Here is a 21310-nt window from a genome sequence, read left to right on the forward strand (position 1 = left end):
GCAGGGCGAACACACACACACACATAAAGAACAGCTTGTATATAACAGGATTGAAAGGATATAGGCGCCGGATAGCGCAGCAGGAACGGCAATGGAAGGCGGCGATGCCAGCAGCTTCAGAATGGCTCGTCCTGCTGATGTGCTTTCTCAGACGGCGCTTGCTTCCTCCGTGATCCAGCGATGTGTGAGCTTCGCTGAAGAGATGAAAAATCAGGTGAGTCAGCCTTTTCGAGCTCCTTTTATAGGTTGGGCCACACCCGTTTCGGCGGGAAGTGGCAAGAAGGGCGCGAAGCGCCCTTATTGGTCTGATGTTGCATCAGCCCGCGCTCGATAGGCTGTGCAGTTGCCGCAGAACAAGCCAATGAGCGAACGAGCCGTCTCGCCTATGGCTGTGTACTGCTGCAAATGCGCTTTACAAAAATACAAAATTAAGGATAATTTTTTGCTTCAGTATTTCGTGAAAAGAGACTTTTCCCGTAGCGTCTTAGCTAAGACGCAGTACGAGAGAGCTCTCGTAAGAGAACAAGAACCATCAGCAACCAATTCTCCACACCACAAACTGACAAAAACTTCATAACCACAAATACTCATTCTCTCTCCTCCTTCACTCCACTCTCAGAGGCAGATGTTTCTAAACTTATCCTTTCCAATCATTCTACTACCTATCGGCTTGATTCTATCCCAACTCACCTCCTTCAGGCCATTTCTTTATCAGTTATACCCGCTCTAACTCACATTATCAGTCTCTCCCTTCACTATGGTACATTTCCCACAGCATTCAAGCATGCACGGGTTACCCCACTGCTTAAAAACCCTTTCTAAATCCAGCACTTTTAGAAAACTGCAGACTGGTATCCCTTCTGCCATTCATTGCAAATACACTTGAGTGAATTTTGTTCAACCAACTCTCTATGTTTCTTGCACAGAACAACCTCGTGGACAGCAACCAGTCTGGCTTCAAAAGTGACCACTCAACTGAGACTGCATTGCTATCGGTTACTGAAGCCCTGAGACTGGCAAGAGCAGCTTCGAAATACTCAGTACTCATCTTGCTGGATCTGTCTGCTGTTTTTGACAAAGTTAACCACTAGTTCCCTTTCAGTCGGTTACTCTCGATGCCACGTCGGTAACCGACGAATATGGGATATCGCCTTGATAGACCAATCTACTTTGAGTGTAAACTAAACGAGCCAATGCACATTGGCATGCAATTATTGCATCCAGCTGCTGCTGATCACTGCGTGAGTATAAGAAGGCAGCAGGTGCAATGCATACCAGCTTTTCGCTTCGAAGCCGAGCGACAGTGTCGTTCTGCTTACCTTGACTGTGTCTAAGGTGAACTGTGAGTTCAGCACGCTCTGGGAAGATTCCTGTGTTGGCAGGAAGCTTCCTGTGTTGCTCACAAGCCGCCCGAGTTGGGTCCCTGTGTTCCACCTCGCTGCCCCACTGCAGGTACGGCTGTGGTTCTGCATCTGCGGACCATCAGCCTCGGCTATGCGATTCAGTTCGCCAGGCATCCCCCCAAGTTCCGCGGTATCCGTGGTATCCTTCAGGGAACGAGGGTTACCATACGTAACCGATATGATTCTCTTGTCCACCCTCATCAAGATGGGCACTTATGTCCTGTGGTTCAAGTTTAACCTCTCTGGTAGGTCCTTCAGGGTGTCTTGGAGGAGGGATGTTTTGAAGTCACATTTTTGCTACTGGGGTTCCTCAAGGCTCAGTGCTTGGACCACTTCTCTTCTCCATCCACTTCATCTTTAGCATCTGTCATTCAGAAGCATGGTCTTTCCTATCATTGCTATGCTGATAACACTCAACTACTTCTCATTCCAACCACGGGTTTCATTTATGAAACTCTCCGTAAATTTCATCCTTAACGTGTACATACGCTCAAAAACAATTCAAATCAAACAACATTTATGTAGTTTTGCTGATAAGGTGAACATCTTTTAGCTATTTTTAGTGGAAGCACATAGGCCTATATTTACTGCAGTGTAAAATTGTCTCTGCACGACACCAACAAAGTATTTTAAAAAGGAAATGTGTAAACCTTACAGTTTTCTTCAAGTTGTAGCCTATCCTTCAAATACAGTGGTATTTTTCATAACATTGTAGGGATGCCTTTACATGACATTAACACCTCTGTGCAGCTGTGAATGTACAGTAGCCTATAGATATTATCATTGGTCCAATTCAATCCAGATAATGTACCGCTCGACCTCTAAATCCAGCAGTGTCCACCATGATATCGAAGTAAGTGCACATCATTGATCATTGTTCTCACTAAAAAAAAATTCTCATAACCTGAGATCTGCAATTTAGTTTATAGATGAATTATTGTGAACCTATAACACTCCTCGCTGTCATTAAAAGAGGAAAAGTGATCAAGCACATCCACTACAAATATGTCTTAATTCATATAGCCTAGTTTTGGTTTAACTTCTGCATAAAGGACTTTATGTAATTTCAGTCCTTATCTCCATTAATGAGAGTGTCAAGTTTATATCAACATGAAAACAGATTTTAAAATCATTATTTTTACTTCATTAATTTTCTCACTCCGGGAAAAAGAGCTTGTTTGCATGTGCGCAAATTTTCTAGTAAATTTTTTTTAAATATAAATCCCTACTTTCGCGTAAGTGTCATACGCTTCTTTCGACTGACTGGTTTTGTGCATACGCAACAATTATAACTGAGGCCCCAGATGATCCGACAGTAGCTCTTCTGACAGACATTATCTCACCACCTATCTCTCAAGTGGACCATTGACACTCCTAATTGAGATTGTAGACAGAGTGTTAATGGTCAATTTGAGAAATAGGTGGTGGTAATGCACTAATAAGTCTGCAATCCGCTGTAAAGCAAGAAGATGAAGATGCCTCACCCGCCTGCTGCTGAGAATCCGCATAACAGGACATGCTCAGGAGAGTTCTAACTGTTCAAACATTGCGTGAATCAGAGGTAAAAAAACAAAAACCTATAAATACTGTTCAGTTTCTTGCACAGACCGATCGTTTTGTGTCTTTACACATCAATGTATTGTCACGAGCCGCAGGGTTTAATATGGTTTTGTTTGTGTATTTGTTTTTTTTTTTTGTTTTTTTGTACATTTTAGCCATGATTACCCATCCACTTACATAATAAGTCAAGTCAAGTCACCTTTATTTCTATAGCGCTTTTAACAATATAGATTGTAACAAAGCAACTAAACAGAATTGAACACGAAAATAGTATGTCAGTAAAGCAAAAAGGCAGTTCATCATTGAATTCAAGAATGTCATCATCCAGCTCAGTTCAGTTTTAAATGGTATCTGTGCAATCAAGTCAACGAAATCGCTGGTAATTAAGTGTCCCCCACTAAGCAAGCCAGAGGCGACAGCAGCAAGGGACCAAAACTCAATCGGTGTAAGAAAAGAGAAAAAACCTTGGGAGAAACCAGGCTCAGTTGGGGACCAGTTCTCCTCTGGCCAGATGAACCCCACAGTTCAATTCCAGGCTCTTCATTATCAAGATACCTCTTCATTCACTGCAACAAATTGATGGTGGTCAGGTACGATTTGAACCATGCTAATGCACTTCCATTAAAGGGTTATGTAACCCCCCATTTCTGCACTGGTTAGTTCTCACCACAGTTTTAAAAAATGCTAAAAAAAAGTGGGCGTGGTGTGCAGCGAACCGGGGGAGGGGGAAGAGGGAAGACAGACATCACACACAGCTTTGCGTTCAGACAGTTTCATTTCGCTACCATCGAGTTAGAAACACAAATAAATGCACAGCCATTTGCACCCTGCATCGAAAACATATTACATTTACATTCAGTAATTTAGCAGACGCTTTTATTCGACTCACAAATGAGACATATATATTATTCTGTGGCGTTTATATAAGCCTTTTGACAGGTTGTGTCACAGAGCTATAAAAACGGTTAAACTCACCAAGTGAATGAATCGCGTTTGTGCCGAACTCTTATTACAAAGAAAAAACACTCTTCTGCGATCCATGAATGTTTCTCTGTTAATGTGTGCGATGTCATTTCACAGTCTGATGCGTCTTTCATAGCAAATCAACAAATGTTGTTGTGAATAATTAAGTGAAGCGTCTTCTCATAGGATAAGAACATGCAATCTCATGAATAATTGAATAGACACCGACGCTCATCAATGTACTATAGTCCATTGCCACGTCACAAATCGTGACGTCAACACAATGTAGATCTTTAAATCCGGAAGATGAAAATAGAGCAAAAAAGCTTAAAATTAACCATTTTTCTCCAACAGTTAAAATTAGCGGATGCTAACATTGTCTTCTATGATGTACAACACAAACACCTCTGCTATAATCTTAAAATAAGTAGTCTGGGGTTTCATGACCCTTTAATGCCAGCAAAGTTTTCTAGTCTATTCAAGAGAATGTTGTGGTAAATAGTGTTGAACGCAGCACTAAGATCCAGTAGCACTAACAGAGAGATACAATGAAAATCAGATGATAAGAGCAGGTCATTTGTAACTCTAAGGAGAGCAGTCTCAGTACTGTGATATGGTCTAAATCCTGACTGGAAATCCTCACATATACCATTTTTCTCTAAGAAGGAATATAATTGTGAGTATACTACCTTTTCTAGTATCTTGGACAGAAAAGGAAGATTCGAGATCGGTCTGTAGTTAACTAGTTCTTTGGGGTCTAGTTGTGTTTTTTTAAAGAGAGGCATAATAACAGCCAGTTTGAAGGTTTTGGGGACATATCCTAATGACAATGACAAATAAATAATAGTCAGAAGAGGATCTATGACTTCTGGAAGCATCTCTTGTAAGAGCTTAGATGGAATAGGGCAGGGTTATACAAATCTTGCCCTGGAGGGCCTAAGTACACTGCAGAGTTTAGCTCCAACCCTGATCAAACACACCTGAGCCTGTTAATCAGTGTCTTTGGGATCATTAGAAAATCACAGGTAGGCGAGTTTGATCAGGGTTGGAGCTAAACTCTGCAGTTTACTGGCCCTCCAGGGAAAGATTTGAATAACCCTGGAATAGGGTCTAACATACATGTTGTTGGTTTAGATGATTTAACAAGTTTATACAATTCTTCCTCCCCTATAGTAGAGAATGAGTGGAACTGTTCCTGTTGATGTGATACTGTAGCTGACAGCTGCATGGTAACAATTTTATCTATAATAGTATCGATCTTGGAAGTAAAATAGTTCATAAAGTCATTTCTGCTGTGCTGTTGGGAAATGTCAGCACCTGTTGATGCTTTATTTTTTTTCATTAGTTTAGCCAATGTATTGAATAAATACCTGGGCTTATGTTTGTTTCCTTCTAAAAGAGATGAAAAATTATCAGATCTAGCAGTTTTTAATGCTTTTCTGTAGGATAGTGTACTTTCCCGCCAAGCAATACAAAATACCTCTAGTTTTGTTTTCTTCCAGTTGCGCTCCATTTTCCGGGCTGCTCTCTTTGAGGTGCGAGTGTGCTCATTATACCACAGTGTCAGACTGTTTTTCTTAATCGTCCATAAGCATAAAGGAGTAACAGTATCTAAAATGCTAGAAAAGAGAGAGTCCATTGTTTCTGTTATATCATCAAGTTGTTCTGAGTTTTTGGAAATACTAAGGAATTGAGATAAATCAGGAAGAATAGTTACAAAGCAGTCTTTTGTGGTAAAAGTGATGGTTCTAACAGTTTTAGCTATATAACGTTTACACAAGACTAGATAATGATATGTGATATCATCACTTGGCAAACGCACATTCATAGATAATTTTTTTCTGCATATTAGTAACGGCTCTCTGATGCCCACAATTAATGCAGCATAATTACCAAACAATATAATTGTAAGAGAAAGCATTGACATTTTTTTTCTCGTATATCTTGTATTTATTCCTGTTATGGGTGCCGTTGTACACGTCATTACCTTTCTGAATACCGGATTCTGATTCGGGCACATCCCTTTGTAGATTTCCTAATAGAGCAGACTGCACAGCTCCTTGTCCATGCCCTTGTTCTCTCCAGACTGGACTATTGTATTGCTCTCTTAGTGGGACTTTTTGCATGTACTATCAAGCCTCTGCAACTGTTCCAGAATGCAGCAACCAGAGTGGTCTTCAGAGAGCCCGAAGAATGCTCACGCAACACGTCTCTTCATCAGTTTGCACTGGCTTTCAATAACCGCTTGCATCAAATTCAAGGTACTGATGCAAGGCAACCACTGGCACTGCAACAATATACCTAAACTCGCTACTTCAGTCCAACGCGCCCTCCAGAAGCTTGTGTTCTGCAAGAGCCATCCCAAAGAAGCAAAAAGTCATTCTCGCTGACTTTTTCCTGGACTGCCCCCAGCTGGTGAAACGACCTGCCCATCCCAGTCCGAGCAGTCTTTAGCCATTTTCAAAAAACATCTTAAGACAGATATTTTTTGCCATCACCTGACCAATTAATACTAGCATTTACCTATTCTATTCTATTCTATTCTATTCTATTCTATTCGTTTTGGTCGAATATATATATATATATATATATATATATATATATATATATATATATAAACCTTGCTATGTGCACTGTGCTAAACTAACTGAGATTTGTCACAATACTTGTATATTGTTGCTCTCTCACTGGTCTGATTGCTTCTACTTTGTAAGCTGCTTTGGATAAAAGCGTCTCCTAAATGACTAAATGTAAATTTAAATGTATTCATCTCTTACGCTTCTTAATGTTTGAATTTTTTTTTATGACTCGAGGATCTTTCTGTTTACACAAAACACCAAGACACGAATGTCAATGCTCTCAAGCATTTTTCCCAATATTTTCTCAAAGGGAATTTCAAGAAGCCTTGAACCAAAACAAAAAACCTCAAGCTGAATCACAACATTACAAAATTCTATTTGTAGCTTCAAAAAGACAAACACTTATTTTTTGAACACGTGTCTTTTATAAGGGAATGTGGTACTTGTACAATTACGATTCTGAAGGACATAGTAACAATATATATATATATATCTAAAATTGTCACAAAAGCAAAATATCAGTAGGCGATACAAATTTGAGGGAAAATTCTCATTACCATTTTTTTATTAAACTAGCATTACTTTTTAAGTACACATTCTCAAGTGATTCAAGACAAGCAAACAGTCTACAATATAACAGATCAAAGTACAAACAACAGAAAAAAAGTACATTTGATTGATATTAATGGCATAACAGAGAGTGTCAATTTTTTATCTGGGATTAAATAATTAAATTGTATGTTTTACAGTATATTGATTGTTTCACCGAAAAAAGAAAAAAAAGTAATCTAAATTATATCTTATATTAATGCTTAACAACATATGGCAAGTTTTTATGTTTATTTTTTTATTTGTGTGTAATTTAAAAACACTGGCTTTTGACTTATATACCAAGGGTGTCTGTCAAAACAACAATCACCACAATAAAATTTCAAGCACATACTCAACACTTACTGTACATGTAACTGTCTCACTACAAAGAAAAAAAAAAAGAAAAGAAAAAACACACACACACACACACACAACTTACAAAACTTGCTGTGATATTTCAGTGGATCAAATAACACAATTTCACACATATTTACATTCAGTTTTTTTCAGTATTCATCCTTATGGGATGATGTATAGAAACATAATGCAAATACATAAAGAAAATGCAAATACATGCATATCACACATGACAAAATATTGATCTCGTTTCATTAGTTAGTTTTTTCCTTTCTTTTTTTAATCTTTCTTTTAATTTCTTTAATCAACATTATATACAGTAATGCAGCAGGATGTTGTTTTAATGACATGCAGCTGCATTTGTTTTGTGTTCTTTCAGTGATGGTTACTGTCATCTGTCAGCATGTAAAAGCACAGCTGCTCAAAGTTTCTTCACCCTGACTGTTCCATTTGACTGTCAGTCATTCTATTGTTCTTGGTATTTCTTTGCTTGTCATAAGCCTAAATATATATCTTTGCCACTGGACCAAGAATTACTCAATTAAATACTTACACTTCATCGTTTAATCATCTGTAATAACCATAGTATTCTTAAAATTAGGTTATGTTAATAAAAAAATAAAAAAAACCTTAGTATATTACTCTGAGGTGTTAGCACGAATATGTCTTTGGCAGTCTGCAGTCAGATGGAGGGACACAGTGGCCTCTGTGCTGCTCGGGTTGACCCGGAAGTGGTTGTGTGCAGGCTGGATAGCCACTATAAACTGACGTTTAAAGGTCTTACTCAGAATTATATAAAGAAAAGGGTTGATGCAGCTGTTAGCGTAACCCATGCTAATAGCAACTTGATAGATATAATAAAAAGAGGCACTGGGTTTCTGTATTCCCAGATGGACAAGCTGAAGGATGTAGTATGGAGCCCAACAGATGAAAAAAACCAAACAGATGGCCACAGCCATCCGAGTCACACTTTTAGTGCGCACCTGTTGGGTCCTTGGTGGAAGAGGTGCCACTGAGGTAGACATGTGCTTCAAGATTTTAAAGAACACCACACAGATAATCATGAGCGGAAGGGCGAACGCCAGCACAAACTGGTAGATAGTGAACCAGCAGATGTTGATGGATGGATTTGGAAGCAGGAGAGCACATCCCACCTGGCCATTGTGGAGAGGCATCAAGCCAGTGTACATTAAGACAGGAGTAATGGAGATGAGAGAAAGCACCCACACCATCCCCACCACACCACCGGCGACACAGGTTGTCCGGATGTGGTTAAAGCGGAACGGGTGGACAGTAGCCACGTACCGGTCCAAGGTCATTACTGTGAGAATGTAGGTGCTCACTGTCTGGCTGTTCGAATCTAGGGCAGAGATGACTTTGCACATAGTAGCTCCGAAACACCAAGATCCGTTGCCCAAGAGCTGGTGAATAAGAAAAGGCATGCCGAGGAGGAAAAGCAAATCCACAATAGAGAGACTGAATATGAAAATGTCTGGTACTGTTTGTTTAGCCTGGCATTTGGTCTTTTTAATGATGGTGTAGATGACAATAGAATTTCCAATGATGCCCAAAAAACATATGGTCCCAAAAATACTGGGCAAGATGGCATTTCCATTCTGATCCCCCATGGTCACTAAACACACAATGAAATCACACATAAGAACGAGATCCATATGTGGTGTGTGTGCGTTTATTATACATAAAGAACAAACTTAAAGGATATTAGTGTTGACATGGTGTAGAGCATTTATTAAACAGCTTTTTGTTAATTCTTATGCAAATTAAATAATTTTCATGCAGCTGTTATGGTGATAAACTTAAAAGAAATGGTAGCCACACTTAAAAATAAAGGTGTTTCATGATGCCATATAGAAGAACCTTTATGTTTAAATGGTTCCATAAAGAACCTTTAACATCTAAAGATCCTTTCTGTTTCACAAGAGTTTCTTTGTGGCAAAAGAAGGTTCTTCAGATTATAAAAAGGTAAGAAAGAGATGGTTCTTTAAAGAACCTTTGACTGAATTGTTCTTTGTGGTATCAAAAGTCTTCTTTTATGGCATTGCTGTGAAGAACCTTTTAAAGTACCTTTATTTTTAAGAATGTACAGTGCCTAAAATACATACTTTATATTATGAATGCATATAAGAAAGAAAGAAGGAAAGAAAGAAAGAAAGAAAGACTGCATTCATACCATATAACATAATTAGTTATATAATAATAATAATAATAAGAATAATAATACATGTTACTTTTCCTTAAAACAGTTCGTGAAGTAGCTTATAACATATAGCTGATTTGCTCTAAACCAAACCGGATTTCCATCTTCACTTCCACAATATGGTTTCCTTGAAATATGCCTACCTGGTATATGTCTCGACGAGTTAAAGAGAAGCAAAGATGAGTTTTCGGAATCTTCAGAAATATCCATGTTAAATATTGTGAAAGAAATGCCGTATCTACATTTTCCCTTTGCAGACAAAGCAGCTAATAACTTCAAGTCTCACAGTGAAAGTCACACCTTTGTTACCGCCTAACATTTGTTACGTATGGTATTATAACTCTACACACAATTTCCACCGTACTCATTACATACCTCATCGATGCATGCAATGAATAATAATAATAAAAATATTAATAAAAAATTGGGCTTTACAAATAGGCTATCAGATTTCTTTAGGCTAAAAACGCGGAAAACTTGTTTGAAGACGCACGAGATGAAGAGCAGTCTTAGTGACAGTGTCTCTGCAGAGATGGGTAACACTCACTGTCCTTAGACACCAGATGACACCTCCAGTTATGAAATGGCAACTGCACCTATACATCAGGGCATCACTATTTCGTCTTATTTTTTTAAGGTTTGCAGTTGTTCAGATATTGATGCGAGGCTTGTGCACCAACCCAACAAGAGTTGATGTGTATTATTATTCAAATGTACTGTTATTGGGTTCTGCAGACAGAAATGTATCTGAATTATGAGGTCCAGCAATGTCACTATTTATCCACTAGATGCCGCTACGTTCATCTGTGTGTCATGCTGCATTATTCTCATAGAGAACTGGAAAAACCATTCTCTTCTGTTTTCTTGCAGTACCAATCTGTACTCCAGTTTTCAAGGCGAGATTAAAAGGTTTAGATAAGAGGATAAGCGCGTTTAAATCAAATTTCTGATCTATGGTGCACTGTTGATAGCTTCACTATTAATTCAGTGTGTGAAGTTTATGTTTGGACCTTTCCATCTTTGCGGACCGTAACACGAAGGAAGCGGAAATTAACAACCCGCTTGCTTTTCCCGGAGCTACTCCGGAGTCGGGAAAATTAACTGCAAACGTAAGCCCTATGAACATGATTTTACTGTTGTTAAAATGCGGTATTTCTATGTAGTTCTTTATTTCACTGCGTAAGAGGGGTCGGAGAGGGAGACGGTCTGCAGTAAGTGTTTTTCCTTATCTAATCAGCAGATAGTTGCATTGTATGTTCGACTCCTTTTCAGTCAGATTGGTAAAACAAAATAATAATTGTAAGATTAGATTTAGGAAAAATAAATATTGCGAAGGAAATTCTAGTGGTGTTTGTATATGCTTCACAAGGTTGAAAAGTTTGGTATCAAAACAAATCGCATCTTCACCATAACAGCATTATCATAAACTAATCCGTTCTTTTTACCCAAACTATTTACATACGGAACCGATTATACTACAACTGTAGACGAACTATATTGCTCCTATCATTATCGACGAAGCTGCCTAAAAGACGACGTAACTGACATCCAGGGCCCACTGCAAATTAAGTTAGGGCGAGCTGCCCTGAGGTCAGTCTTCGTTGCATGTTTGTAGTGTATTGACTGCATCATTATAACAGCAAAGTGCTAGAATGTTGCATCACTAGCTGAGTCGAATAGTGGAATGAGCAAATCTTTTAGGGTGAATCGTTCTATGGCAAGTCATTTTAACATTTAATACATAAACTGCACTAATTTACTGTTCTAGTCCTTTTTATTTTAAGACACTACCTTTTCCATAAAGTAATAGTACTTATTCATTACTAGTGATTATTTTTTAGGTACTAGTGTCTTTTGTAAAGTTACAAGCACTGATTAGATACTAGCACTAGGGCTGGGACAACGCGTCGAGGTCATCGATGACGTCGACGCAAAAAATACGTCGACGCAAAATATGCGCATCGATTCGTCGACCTGTTTTTATTTTTCTAAAAAACGTTTGCAAAACGTTTACCTTATGTGCGGTGAATATACGCGATGGCCGGATCAACATTCTGTCCAACGTTATATAACCAATCTAGGGGTTTTTCTGCATTGATCTTTTTTTTTGGCGGCTGTCAAAGCCTTATTTGATTGGTGAGAGATGTAGAATAGAATGACTGCTGTGCCTGACAGGGCGCGTATATTCGTGCATATTAATCAAAATCATTAAACACGATAGAAAAACACCAAAGTTTCACGCGCGCTCAAGCACTCACGGTCTTCAAACTACACGAGCGCTGTCTTGCTCTCTCTCTCTCTCTCTCCCTCGTGCATATAAACCAAAATCATTAGACACGATAGAAAAAGGGCGGAACGCCAAAGTTTCACGTGGAGCATTGGGATATTTTTTTTTCTCCATGACAGGCTGCTGGCTCCCACTGTTAATTTTTATTTTTTGGAAAAGCACTCTCTGTATTAGCTTAAAGCCCTCAAGTTTAATTTTTTTTACTGTATTCTTTCAATTGCTCTAAACAAGTCTTTTGGGTGACCTTTTTTATTGAATGCTAGCCATCAAGTTGTTGTTATTTTCATCTGAAAGAAGAACTGTTTTTCAGTAAGCTAGGCCCTATGTGTTCAGTAAGCTTGTTTCAGTAAGCTATGTGTTTTCAAGGCTTCAAGGTTTTATTGAATGCTATCTCTATACAAGTGCAAAGTAATGCATTCTTAGTCAGTCTTTTATTTTGTAATTTTAAGAGCAATAAACATATATTGCAATGTTAAGGAATTCATGTTTTTTTCATTCAGATATGTAAATCAACATGTATAAATTGTTAGTAGTCAATTAATGGGGAGATAATCGAAATCGGTCTGAAAAATTAATCGTTAGATTAATCGATGCAACGAAAAAATAATCGCTAGATTAATCGTTTAAAAAATAATCGTTTATCCCAGCCCTAACTAGCACTTAATCAGTATATTTTCATTAGATACTAGTGTTTATTCATTAGGTACTACTGCTTATTTATTAGGTACTAGTGCTTATTCATTAGATACTAGTACTTATTTCAATAGTGAAAAAAATCTATGGGGATCCATCATTGAGATATCAATATCTCTATATCTTCGGGCTAAAAATCATAACTTTCTGAGGTAAACATTTGCAAATCATTATGTTTTTCTCCAGTGTAGAGAAGTGTATTTTTTTTCTTACAGCTATATTTATTATTAAATACATAGTTTTGTATATTATGGTGAAATAGCGTTATTACAAAAGGAATGTTGCTTATTTTGTTTAATGTTTTAAAATATTTGGCCAAATTGTGCAGCGCTACAAGTACAGCAAACTTTTATTATTATTATTATTATTATTATTATTCATTTTTGGCATTTAAAAAAAGAAATATTTGTCTGCAAACTATAAGGTTTGAATTTTGTGTTCCCTGTACAGAACCTTAATGTATAAACATTCTGTGTCTGTAGCACCAGTGCTATATGCAAAGAAGGTAACGTACCAGCTCTGATATGATATTTATTGTTTTTTACTGGAGGAAAAAGAGGAAAATAATTGATAATAAAACTGTTCTCTTATCTCCATCGTGTCTCCAGAGGTCACTCTTAAAGTGACCAACAAACACATTAGGCTACTATGTTTACGAAATTACAGTGTTTACAAAACTTACAAAAAAAAGTTGTCAATGTGCTTGTGTACTAGTGCTGTGTTCGATACATCGATATAGATGATGTATCATCACAGAGATTTGAAGATACAAGTATTGATGCAGGGTCAGCTATATTGTGGCACATGCACAACAGTTGACCGCACTTAATTTGAATACAAGAACACCATTGAAAACTGAATGGAAAAGTGTGAAGTTTCTAAAAAATAATGAATAGAGCATAATATATACGCTACAGCAAAGTTTAACCCTCTGCAGTCGATTGACACGTATACATGTTATGAGGCATTTTCTACTGATAACCCCGAAAAGAACTTAAATTACACTTTCAGTTTTGATCGTACAGATAAGAGCAATACATCTATCGAATCTGTAAAGGGTCTACTTTTTTGTATATGGACATAATAAACAAAAAAACTTTGTGCATTTTTAAAATAAAGGTGTGCTGTCTGCAGCCTTTGTCTGCGCTGATCTTCATTTACAAACACATCATTAAAATGAACTGTAACTCCGTGAATACTCAACGAAGAGACATGAGAGATATATCTATAGAAAGCTTGACATGTCTACTTTTAAACTAAACAAGTGCCGCCGAAAACAGATATTCTGTGATAAAGTAATCCATATGAAAACAATGCGATGTCCGTTTTTCACATCTCCCTTCATTATATCTAATGTGATCACGCCCCCGCGCTGAACGCGCTATTCAGATTCAAACTGAAGCGCGCGGCTTGAATACACCGACACAACAGAAGACAACGCAGCCAGACTGTTCTTCAAGTTTTTTTATTTTACTGTTTACTTCGCGATGAGAGGAATAAATCACCCCAAAAAGATGTGATGTGCACTGTAAAAAAGAAAAAGTTAGTTCAACTCAAATTTTCAAGGCAACCGACTGCACAGAATTTTTGAGTTGAAGATATCAACTTAATTTTTTAAGTTTTGAAGAACTACAATTATTAAGTTGCGTCAGCTAAGTTTTTCAAGTTCTGACAACTAATTTTTTTTAATTCAAGTTACTGGAACTTTCAAGTCTGTAAAAACGTACTATTTTGAGTTCGAATTACCATCCTCTGTAATAACTTACTATTTTGAGTTTAAACTACCCTCCCCCCTTCCCCCCCCCCCCCCCATTAAATCATACACTGACAATAAACCAGTTAATTTATGCATGTTTATTTGAACGACTTTGCTTTACAATTCCACAATGTAAACAAGTAATAAAGCAAATACAGGTTTCAGTACCATAATATGGGCAGTTTTTTTTCTTGTTGAGACCTTACAAATAATGCAATATTGCAGAAATGTGTCCCAGCTGAAAAAGCCAAATTATCTGAACTTTCTGAATGATCTGAACTTTGAAATTAGCCAAAAATGCAAACATGCAGGCTATAACAGTAATGGTGAAACACAGCTTGCTTACTGAACAATCAATACCGTAGTCTCTTGACAGTAATATGACAGCTACACAAAATATTTGTTTTTAGTTCAAATAAAGCACTTGTGTCCAGAGAAAATAAGGCACATGTCAATAAGTTGGGGAAATCAAAAGGAACAACATAAAAACTATAAGGTGGTCTATGTGAAGACTTACAAAATATCCAAACATAATAAATGAACAGACATGATAAAAGAAATCTTCCCCATGGATACTTGACACACCAGCAAAGATGCAGACTATAACAGCAATGCTGAAACAAAGCTTGCTTCAACTGAGAAACAATCAATAGTCTCGTGACAGTTATATGACAGCTACAAATAACAGATTTGTTTTTAGTCAAAATAAAGGAACAACATAAAAACTATAAGGTGGTCTATGTGAAGATTTACAAAATATCCAAACATAAATGAACAGACAGGATAAAATAAATCTTCCCCATGGAAAATGAATCACTGGTTTAACAGCTTGGTCTTGAAGCTCCGGACACGCTGTGAGCAATTGGTGGACATTTCCATGAAAATGTGCTGGATAGTAGAGGTCTTCTCGGGTCCTAAAAACTGTACCCGACCCGAATCGACCCGAATCACTACTTACCCGAACCCGACATGCATACATTATTTATTTTTAAAGAAAAACCCGACCCGAGACAGACCCGATAAAATTAGACCCGAGTCCGACCCGACCTGACGGCATTTCCTTTAGAACCCGACTGGACCCGAACGTAAACGGCATTTACATGTGCACAGCCTGCAACCATGCGTTTCTCAAAAATGCACTTAACATAGACGCGGCAGTAGGAGTAGCCTACGCGCTGAAGTGCTGAAATGTCAATCACACATGTAACCCATTACGTCCTTTAAAAGTTGGCATAATGTTATTTACCGGACCATACGATGATTAACATTAGAACCACCACAGGATAAAATTTACCGATGGCTGTTTCTCAAATATAACTTTTCAGATTACAGAATAACAGATTTTCAATAAAATATACAAAGTCTCCCAGTCATTGATTTTGACTAAACACCGATGACGACCCTGGATGTTTCTGTTCTACATATTCGTTTTCCCTCACCTTTTTCGCAATGTCTGTTATCGCCTCCATGCTTTTCTGACAGTGTCGCGTATTTTTCAAATTGATTGACAGGCCTGGCTTAACGACAATTCAAATACCGGTACTTGCATTTAGTCAAACATCCATCCACATGATGGCGCACTAGTTCTTGGCAAAGGGAGGGGGGTTGGTTAATGTGGAACTGAGTAAATAAATGCGTTGCGAGGCAACCGTGCTTATAGCCCGTTGCACGTAGAAGCGCTGATTTGCTCTCACACTTAGAAAAAATGAGAGAACGGTGTCATAGTTGTTTTAAATAATGCAATTTTGTTAAATGCCCAACATAGTTTAAAAGAATTCGGGTCTTCTCGGGTCCATTTGGAAAAGGCATATTTATTTTAAATTACCCGAGACCACTAATACCGAATCCGACCCGTGTCCGAGGTACTCGTTGGAGTTTTGGACCCGAACCCGCTCGGGTCTCGGGTCGGACCTCGGGTTTTCGGATCCAAGTGGACCCGTGAAGACCTCTACTGGATAGTTTCAAAGGTATACCTGATGTCTTTTGGGAACTCCATGTTGAGGCTATAAAGCAAGCCAAAAAGATACGCAAGTGCAGTCGGGGTGTCTGGGATGTCTTTCAGGACAATGGTTTCCTCCAACACAAGGGCAATATTAATGACTGCGTCGTCATCATCATCAAACACTGTGAGGACCCCCATCTTGATGCCTTTCACCTGTTTGTCATCTGCATCAGTTGCCTGACAAAACAAAAACACTACTGAAATAATGTCCTGTAATAAAATAGTCAATAAAGAGTGATGTCTATTTGTGTATGGCCTCTTTGCTATACAACACTACTAAAAGCTGAAGGTCTTCCAAGCTGCACTCACCAGGCATCTAGAGAAAAGCTTCTCAGTATTCTCCCGCAGAAATATGGGAAGACCTTCCACAGCTGCCTGTCTGCGATGACTTGTGATGTCAGATGTCTGTTTTGGAAGAATATAAAGACAAACAAATACTTTTGTTTAGCTCTGTGAAATGTACTTGTGCATGTGCACTTGTGCTTGTTCCATTTGTATTCCCATCACTACAATTGTGAATGTAGGCAGATTAAATAATTGCAGGCTCTGTTAGTTTGTTAGTGTTTCTTTTTGTCTTTTAAGGATAAGTTCACTAGTTTAACGAACACTCAACGAACCCCACTAACCAATCAGTTAGGGTTGATTTAAAGACAGGTTTGTGAATGCATGTAGCTAGCCATTCTGAAGCATGGCAGTTCTAAATTCTAAATCAGCTCAAGACTGGACCAATAGTCAAAATTCTGGTGTCAAACACTATTTCATCAACCCAGAGAGGGGCCTCAAAGTGCAAAATCGTGAACGTATCCTTTAAATATAACTGTATTAAATAGTCAATCAAGATGGAACTCGCTCACCAATGTAGCTGATGCAAAAAAAATAATTAAAAGAAAACTCCGGTGAAAAATGAACCTAGGGGTAATTAACACATGGTTACCGGGTAGATCGTTCTCTGGGATGCGTTTTCATGATAATCGAATATAAAGAGTCTTATCTTTAATAACAGATTAGCTTATAACGCTAGTATATGGGGCAGAGAGTAAGTTAAAGTAAATCGCTAGTTAATACCACTAACAACGCTCAAAATAGCCTCACACTACCACGGTAGCATAATGACAGCAGCCACCCAGAAAAACAGTCTCGACAAGTCGAGCGACGAATGCCGTGCTACGCGATATGAACTGTGACTTCCTCAGTGTTATTTTTTTTTTCTCTGTTGAGTTCAGTGCTTTCTTCCGGAAACAACGGACCATATGAGATTCCAAGTCACAGTTCATATCACTTAGCACGAGACTGTTTTTCAAGATGGCTGCTGTCTGTATACGCGTAATGTACTGTCTTTATAAAGTATCTTATTATTAAACTGTTTGTACACGTACAAAGTTCTCAATGCTTCGGTTTGCATGTAAGGACCCTCATTATGCTACCGTGGTAGTGTGAGGTTATTTTGAGCGTTGTTAGTGGTATTAACTAGCGATTTACTTTAACTTACTCTCTGCCCCATATACTAGCGTTATAAGCTAATCTGTTTTTAAAGATAAAACTCTTTACATTCGATTATCATGAAAACGCATCCCAGAGAACGATCTACTCTGTAACCATGTGTTAATTACCCCTAGGGTCATTTTTCACCGGAGTTGTCCTTTAAGTTATTACATCAAAAGTGCAAAGTGCTAGCTTGGTAGTTCCTTCTTGATTAATGCTTTAAATATTAGTGGACAAACTGAATAAAAGGCCTTGTAGTCAATATAACAACCTGTTTGTCAAGCATTTCCAAAAGGGTTTCCATCTCTCGACTAAAGGCGCCCTTCCTGGCACGATACAATTTCAACAGACGAGGGGTGAACATCTCAAGGGCAGCTTTAAATGTTCCCATCAGGTCCTTGGTGGTCACACGAGTGAACTCTTGACAAATCTGAATGAAATGAAAATACAACAAGCTGATAGTGTGATTTCATTGTTATAATTAAGACAGCAAACTCAAAGCCATGATACAAATGAACCTACATACACTATTATGAAAAAAACATAACACAAATGTAAACAAATGCACCAAGTTCAAGAAAAAAAAAGATGCCTTACCTGTTCTTCAAGAAATAGACCGGGCCACCTCTCCAGAACCTCTGAGACCATGGGCTCCATCTCTACAATCTCCATTCTCCTAAAGGAGAATGTCATGTCCATCTTCTGTTTGATGAACTCCATGTCCTTGTTTTTCTTTTTCATGGCTTCAACCAGGGAAGACCTCAGGTCTTCCAAGTCATCCTCATTGTAGCTTTCAGGATGATCTGGTACATGGTTGACCTCACCTCGTTTTGGTTTTTTCAAGGAAAACCTTCCCTCCGGACCACCATCCCCATCATCATCATCTCTTCTTCGCCTGTTGACACCATGATCATCCACCTCCTCCCTTCTTGATCTCCTGTTGACACTAACCTCATTACATCCAGCTTGACGTAGTTTTGATCTGTAGTTCCCCATCTTGTACTTTATGCTGGTTGTCCATCCCGCATATCCAGTACCACCACCAGGCTCTTTGAGGCAGGGATGTTTGTTGACAAGTTCAGCAGCAACAGAATCAAACTCATGTTTTTCAGGGTAGGCTTTCACAGAAAATATTTCTTGTGCCAACTTGTCCAGAATCTCTTTTTTCACATCTCTGGTTACATGTAAACCCTTCCCTGATATTTCAAACGTGTCATTCCCCTTGCGGAGTATCAGTTCAACATCATATGAGAATGCTGGTACTGGGAATGGAATGGGCCACTGTGAAACGTTCCTCCTATATGTCCGCACAACTGAAGATGAGCTGTGGATTGAGTCTGGAGATCCAATGATGGCTGTGTCAAGGGAAGAGATAGAGGATGACCGAGTTGGTGTTGGAGGTGGTGGTGATGGCATGTCCTCATTGCTCCACAGAATATGCAAGACAGCCTTTTCTGAAGGTAACTCTGCTATGTCAATCAGGTTGCAAACTGCCTGGCCAAAGTCTGAGTCTTCATACTGTATACAGAATTCACCCACAAGTTCAAATTTTTGACGCAGTTCATTGTACAGTTCCTCTAAAGTTTCTGGAGCTTTGGTCAGACGAATCTTACGGACGAGTTTGGGATTTATGTGGACCAGAAGCAACAAAGCCTGTGAGGACAAAAGAAGAACAGATATTTGCATGACACTTTAAACTGAAGTCATATACAGTCATGGCCAAAAGTATTGGCGCACCTCAAGAATTGTTGGTTCTTAAGCAAAATGTGCACACTATTGAAGTTTTTTTTGATAAAATAACCAAAGCAGGATGTTTTCAATAGCTCAACACAACTGAAACAACAATTGGTTGCGCCAAATGTAACAGAATATATCACCAAAATACTACGGGAAGTGAATACTGCATGGTCGAAAGTATTGGCACCCTTCACAAATGTCTTTTGTCGTGATAAAAGCACACATTCTAATGGACAAAAATCTCCAGTTTACTCACTATACATATCTGTTGGTTTATATGGACAGTATGAGGTTTTCTTCAAGTAGAATCGAGTTTATTATCCTTTAGAAATGGGCTTATAATTTTGAGTGCCAATACATTTGACCATGCAGTATTCACTTCCCACAGTATTTTGGTGATATTTTGTGTTGAATTTGAGGAAACCAATTTTTGTTGTTTCAGTTCTGTTGAGCTATTGAAAATACCCTGGTTTGGTTATTACATAAAAACACCTTCAAACGTGTGTGAGTTTGAAGAAAAATAAGAGGAGAAAATTAACACAGTGACATACTTCGCAACCGTTCACATTAATGCTGTTGAGCTTCAGGGTTAAAACACACAAAGGTAGGGCTGGGTATTGTTCAAAATCTTTCGATCCGGTGCCAATTTCGATACCTCAGTTTCGATACCGGTTCCTAACGATACTTTTTTTGATAGCAATTTTATGAAATCCATTTTAACAAGATTACATAACACATTATCTCAGAAAAACTTTGGTTTATTTTTTCAGTTTGACTCATGCTCCTTCGCCAGTGCACAAAGAAACAAAAAAAGCACTAAGGAACAAAAAATGTTTATAAAGAGCTCATGCTCACCAAATACAAACAAAAATAAATAAATACAGTAAAACTTGTAATTTTGTGAAATAGTATTACAATTTAAAATCTTATTTAAATATATTTAAAAATGTAATTTATTCCTGTGATGTCAAAGCTGAATTTTCTAAATCATTACTTCAGTGTCACATGACCCTTCAGAAATATGAAAACAGTTTACTGCGTAATGTTTTGGAAACTATGATAAATTTTTTCATGATTCTTTAATGAATAAAAAAATCCAAAAGAACAGCATTTTTTTAAAAACTTAATATTTTGTAACATTAGACATGTTTTAATGTCACCTTTGATAACTTTAATGCATCCTTACTGAAAAAAATTCTGACTAACCAACACATTTTTGTGTTGTGTACATTTTGTGTTGTGTGCCAGTGTACATTCAGTAGGTTATTATTTATTGCAATATAAACACTGTCAAAGTGATCAACAAGGCATTTCTTCATTTACCAGTCGAAGACGGAGCAACTTTCTGCTCTTATGTTTACTCCGTGCACTGTCAAGGTCTTTATACCCACACTTTTATTCGATCGACTTTTCCACATCTTTAAGGTATATTGTGTGTGTGCTTGCGTCTCATATGAATGTGTGCTTGTGTCTCATATGAATATGTGCGCGGAGAGAGAGAGAGTGTGTGTGTGTGTGTGTGTGTGTGCTCGCGTCTCATTGAGTATGTGCGCGAGTTTGTGCTGGCGTCTCATATAACTATGCGCGTGGAGAGTTCGTGCGTGCGCGCGTCTCATAGGCTCAATCCTGTTCCTGTCGATCGACTGTCCTGCACAGTTCATATCCAACCCTAATCAAACACA

The 21310-nt window shown here is 38.1% G+C and overlaps 2 protein-coding genes across 4 annotated transcripts in view; one reads left to right on the forward strand and one right to left on the reverse strand.

The window, feature by feature from the left end:
- Positions 1-8091: 8091 nt before the first annotated feature.
- Positions 8092-10022, reverse strand: mchr1a (melanin-concentrating hormone receptor 1a). Its single transcript, XM_059570215.1, has 2 exons — positions 9815-10022; positions 8092-9086 (listed from the first exon to the last, which is right to left on the reverse strand). The coding sequence occupies exons 1-2, from the start codon at positions 9879-9881 to the stop codon at positions 8092-8094; spliced, it is 1062 nt and encodes a 353-aa protein (XP_059426198.1). The 5' UTR covers positions 9882-10022.
- A 483-nt stretch (positions 10023-10505) lies between these two features.
- Positions 10506-21310, forward strand: part of grb2a (growth factor receptor-bound protein 2a) — a 66713-nt gene continuing 55908 nt past the window's right edge. For 2 of the 3 annotated variants that reach the window (XM_059571233.1, XM_059571235.1), the window contains exon 1: positions 10506-10882. The gene's annotated coding sequence lies outside the window, so the exon portion shown is untranslated. The remainder of the gene's footprint in view (positions 10883-21310) is intronic. The other variant, XM_059571234.1, reaches the window with a different exon arrangement.

This window comes from Carassius carassius, chromosome 17 (assembly GCF_963082965.1).
Source record: "Carassius carassius chromosome 17, fCarCar2.1, whole genome shotgun sequence".
Taxonomy (NCBI): domain Eukaryota; kingdom Metazoa; phylum Chordata; class Actinopteri; order Cypriniformes; family Cyprinidae; genus Carassius; species Carassius carassius.

What these genes read in the sequence shown, in the direction of transcription:
- mchr1a (XM_059570215.1), bottom strand. Translation starts at nt 9,881, where the DNA reads ATGGATATTTCTGAAGATTCCGAAAACTCATCTTTGCTTCTCTTTAAC. An exon ending in CTCGTCGAGACATATACCAG is followed by an intron (nt 9,087 to 9,814) that starts GTAGGCATATTT and finishes TTGTGTGTTTAG; the next exon opens with TGACCATGGGGGATCAGAAT.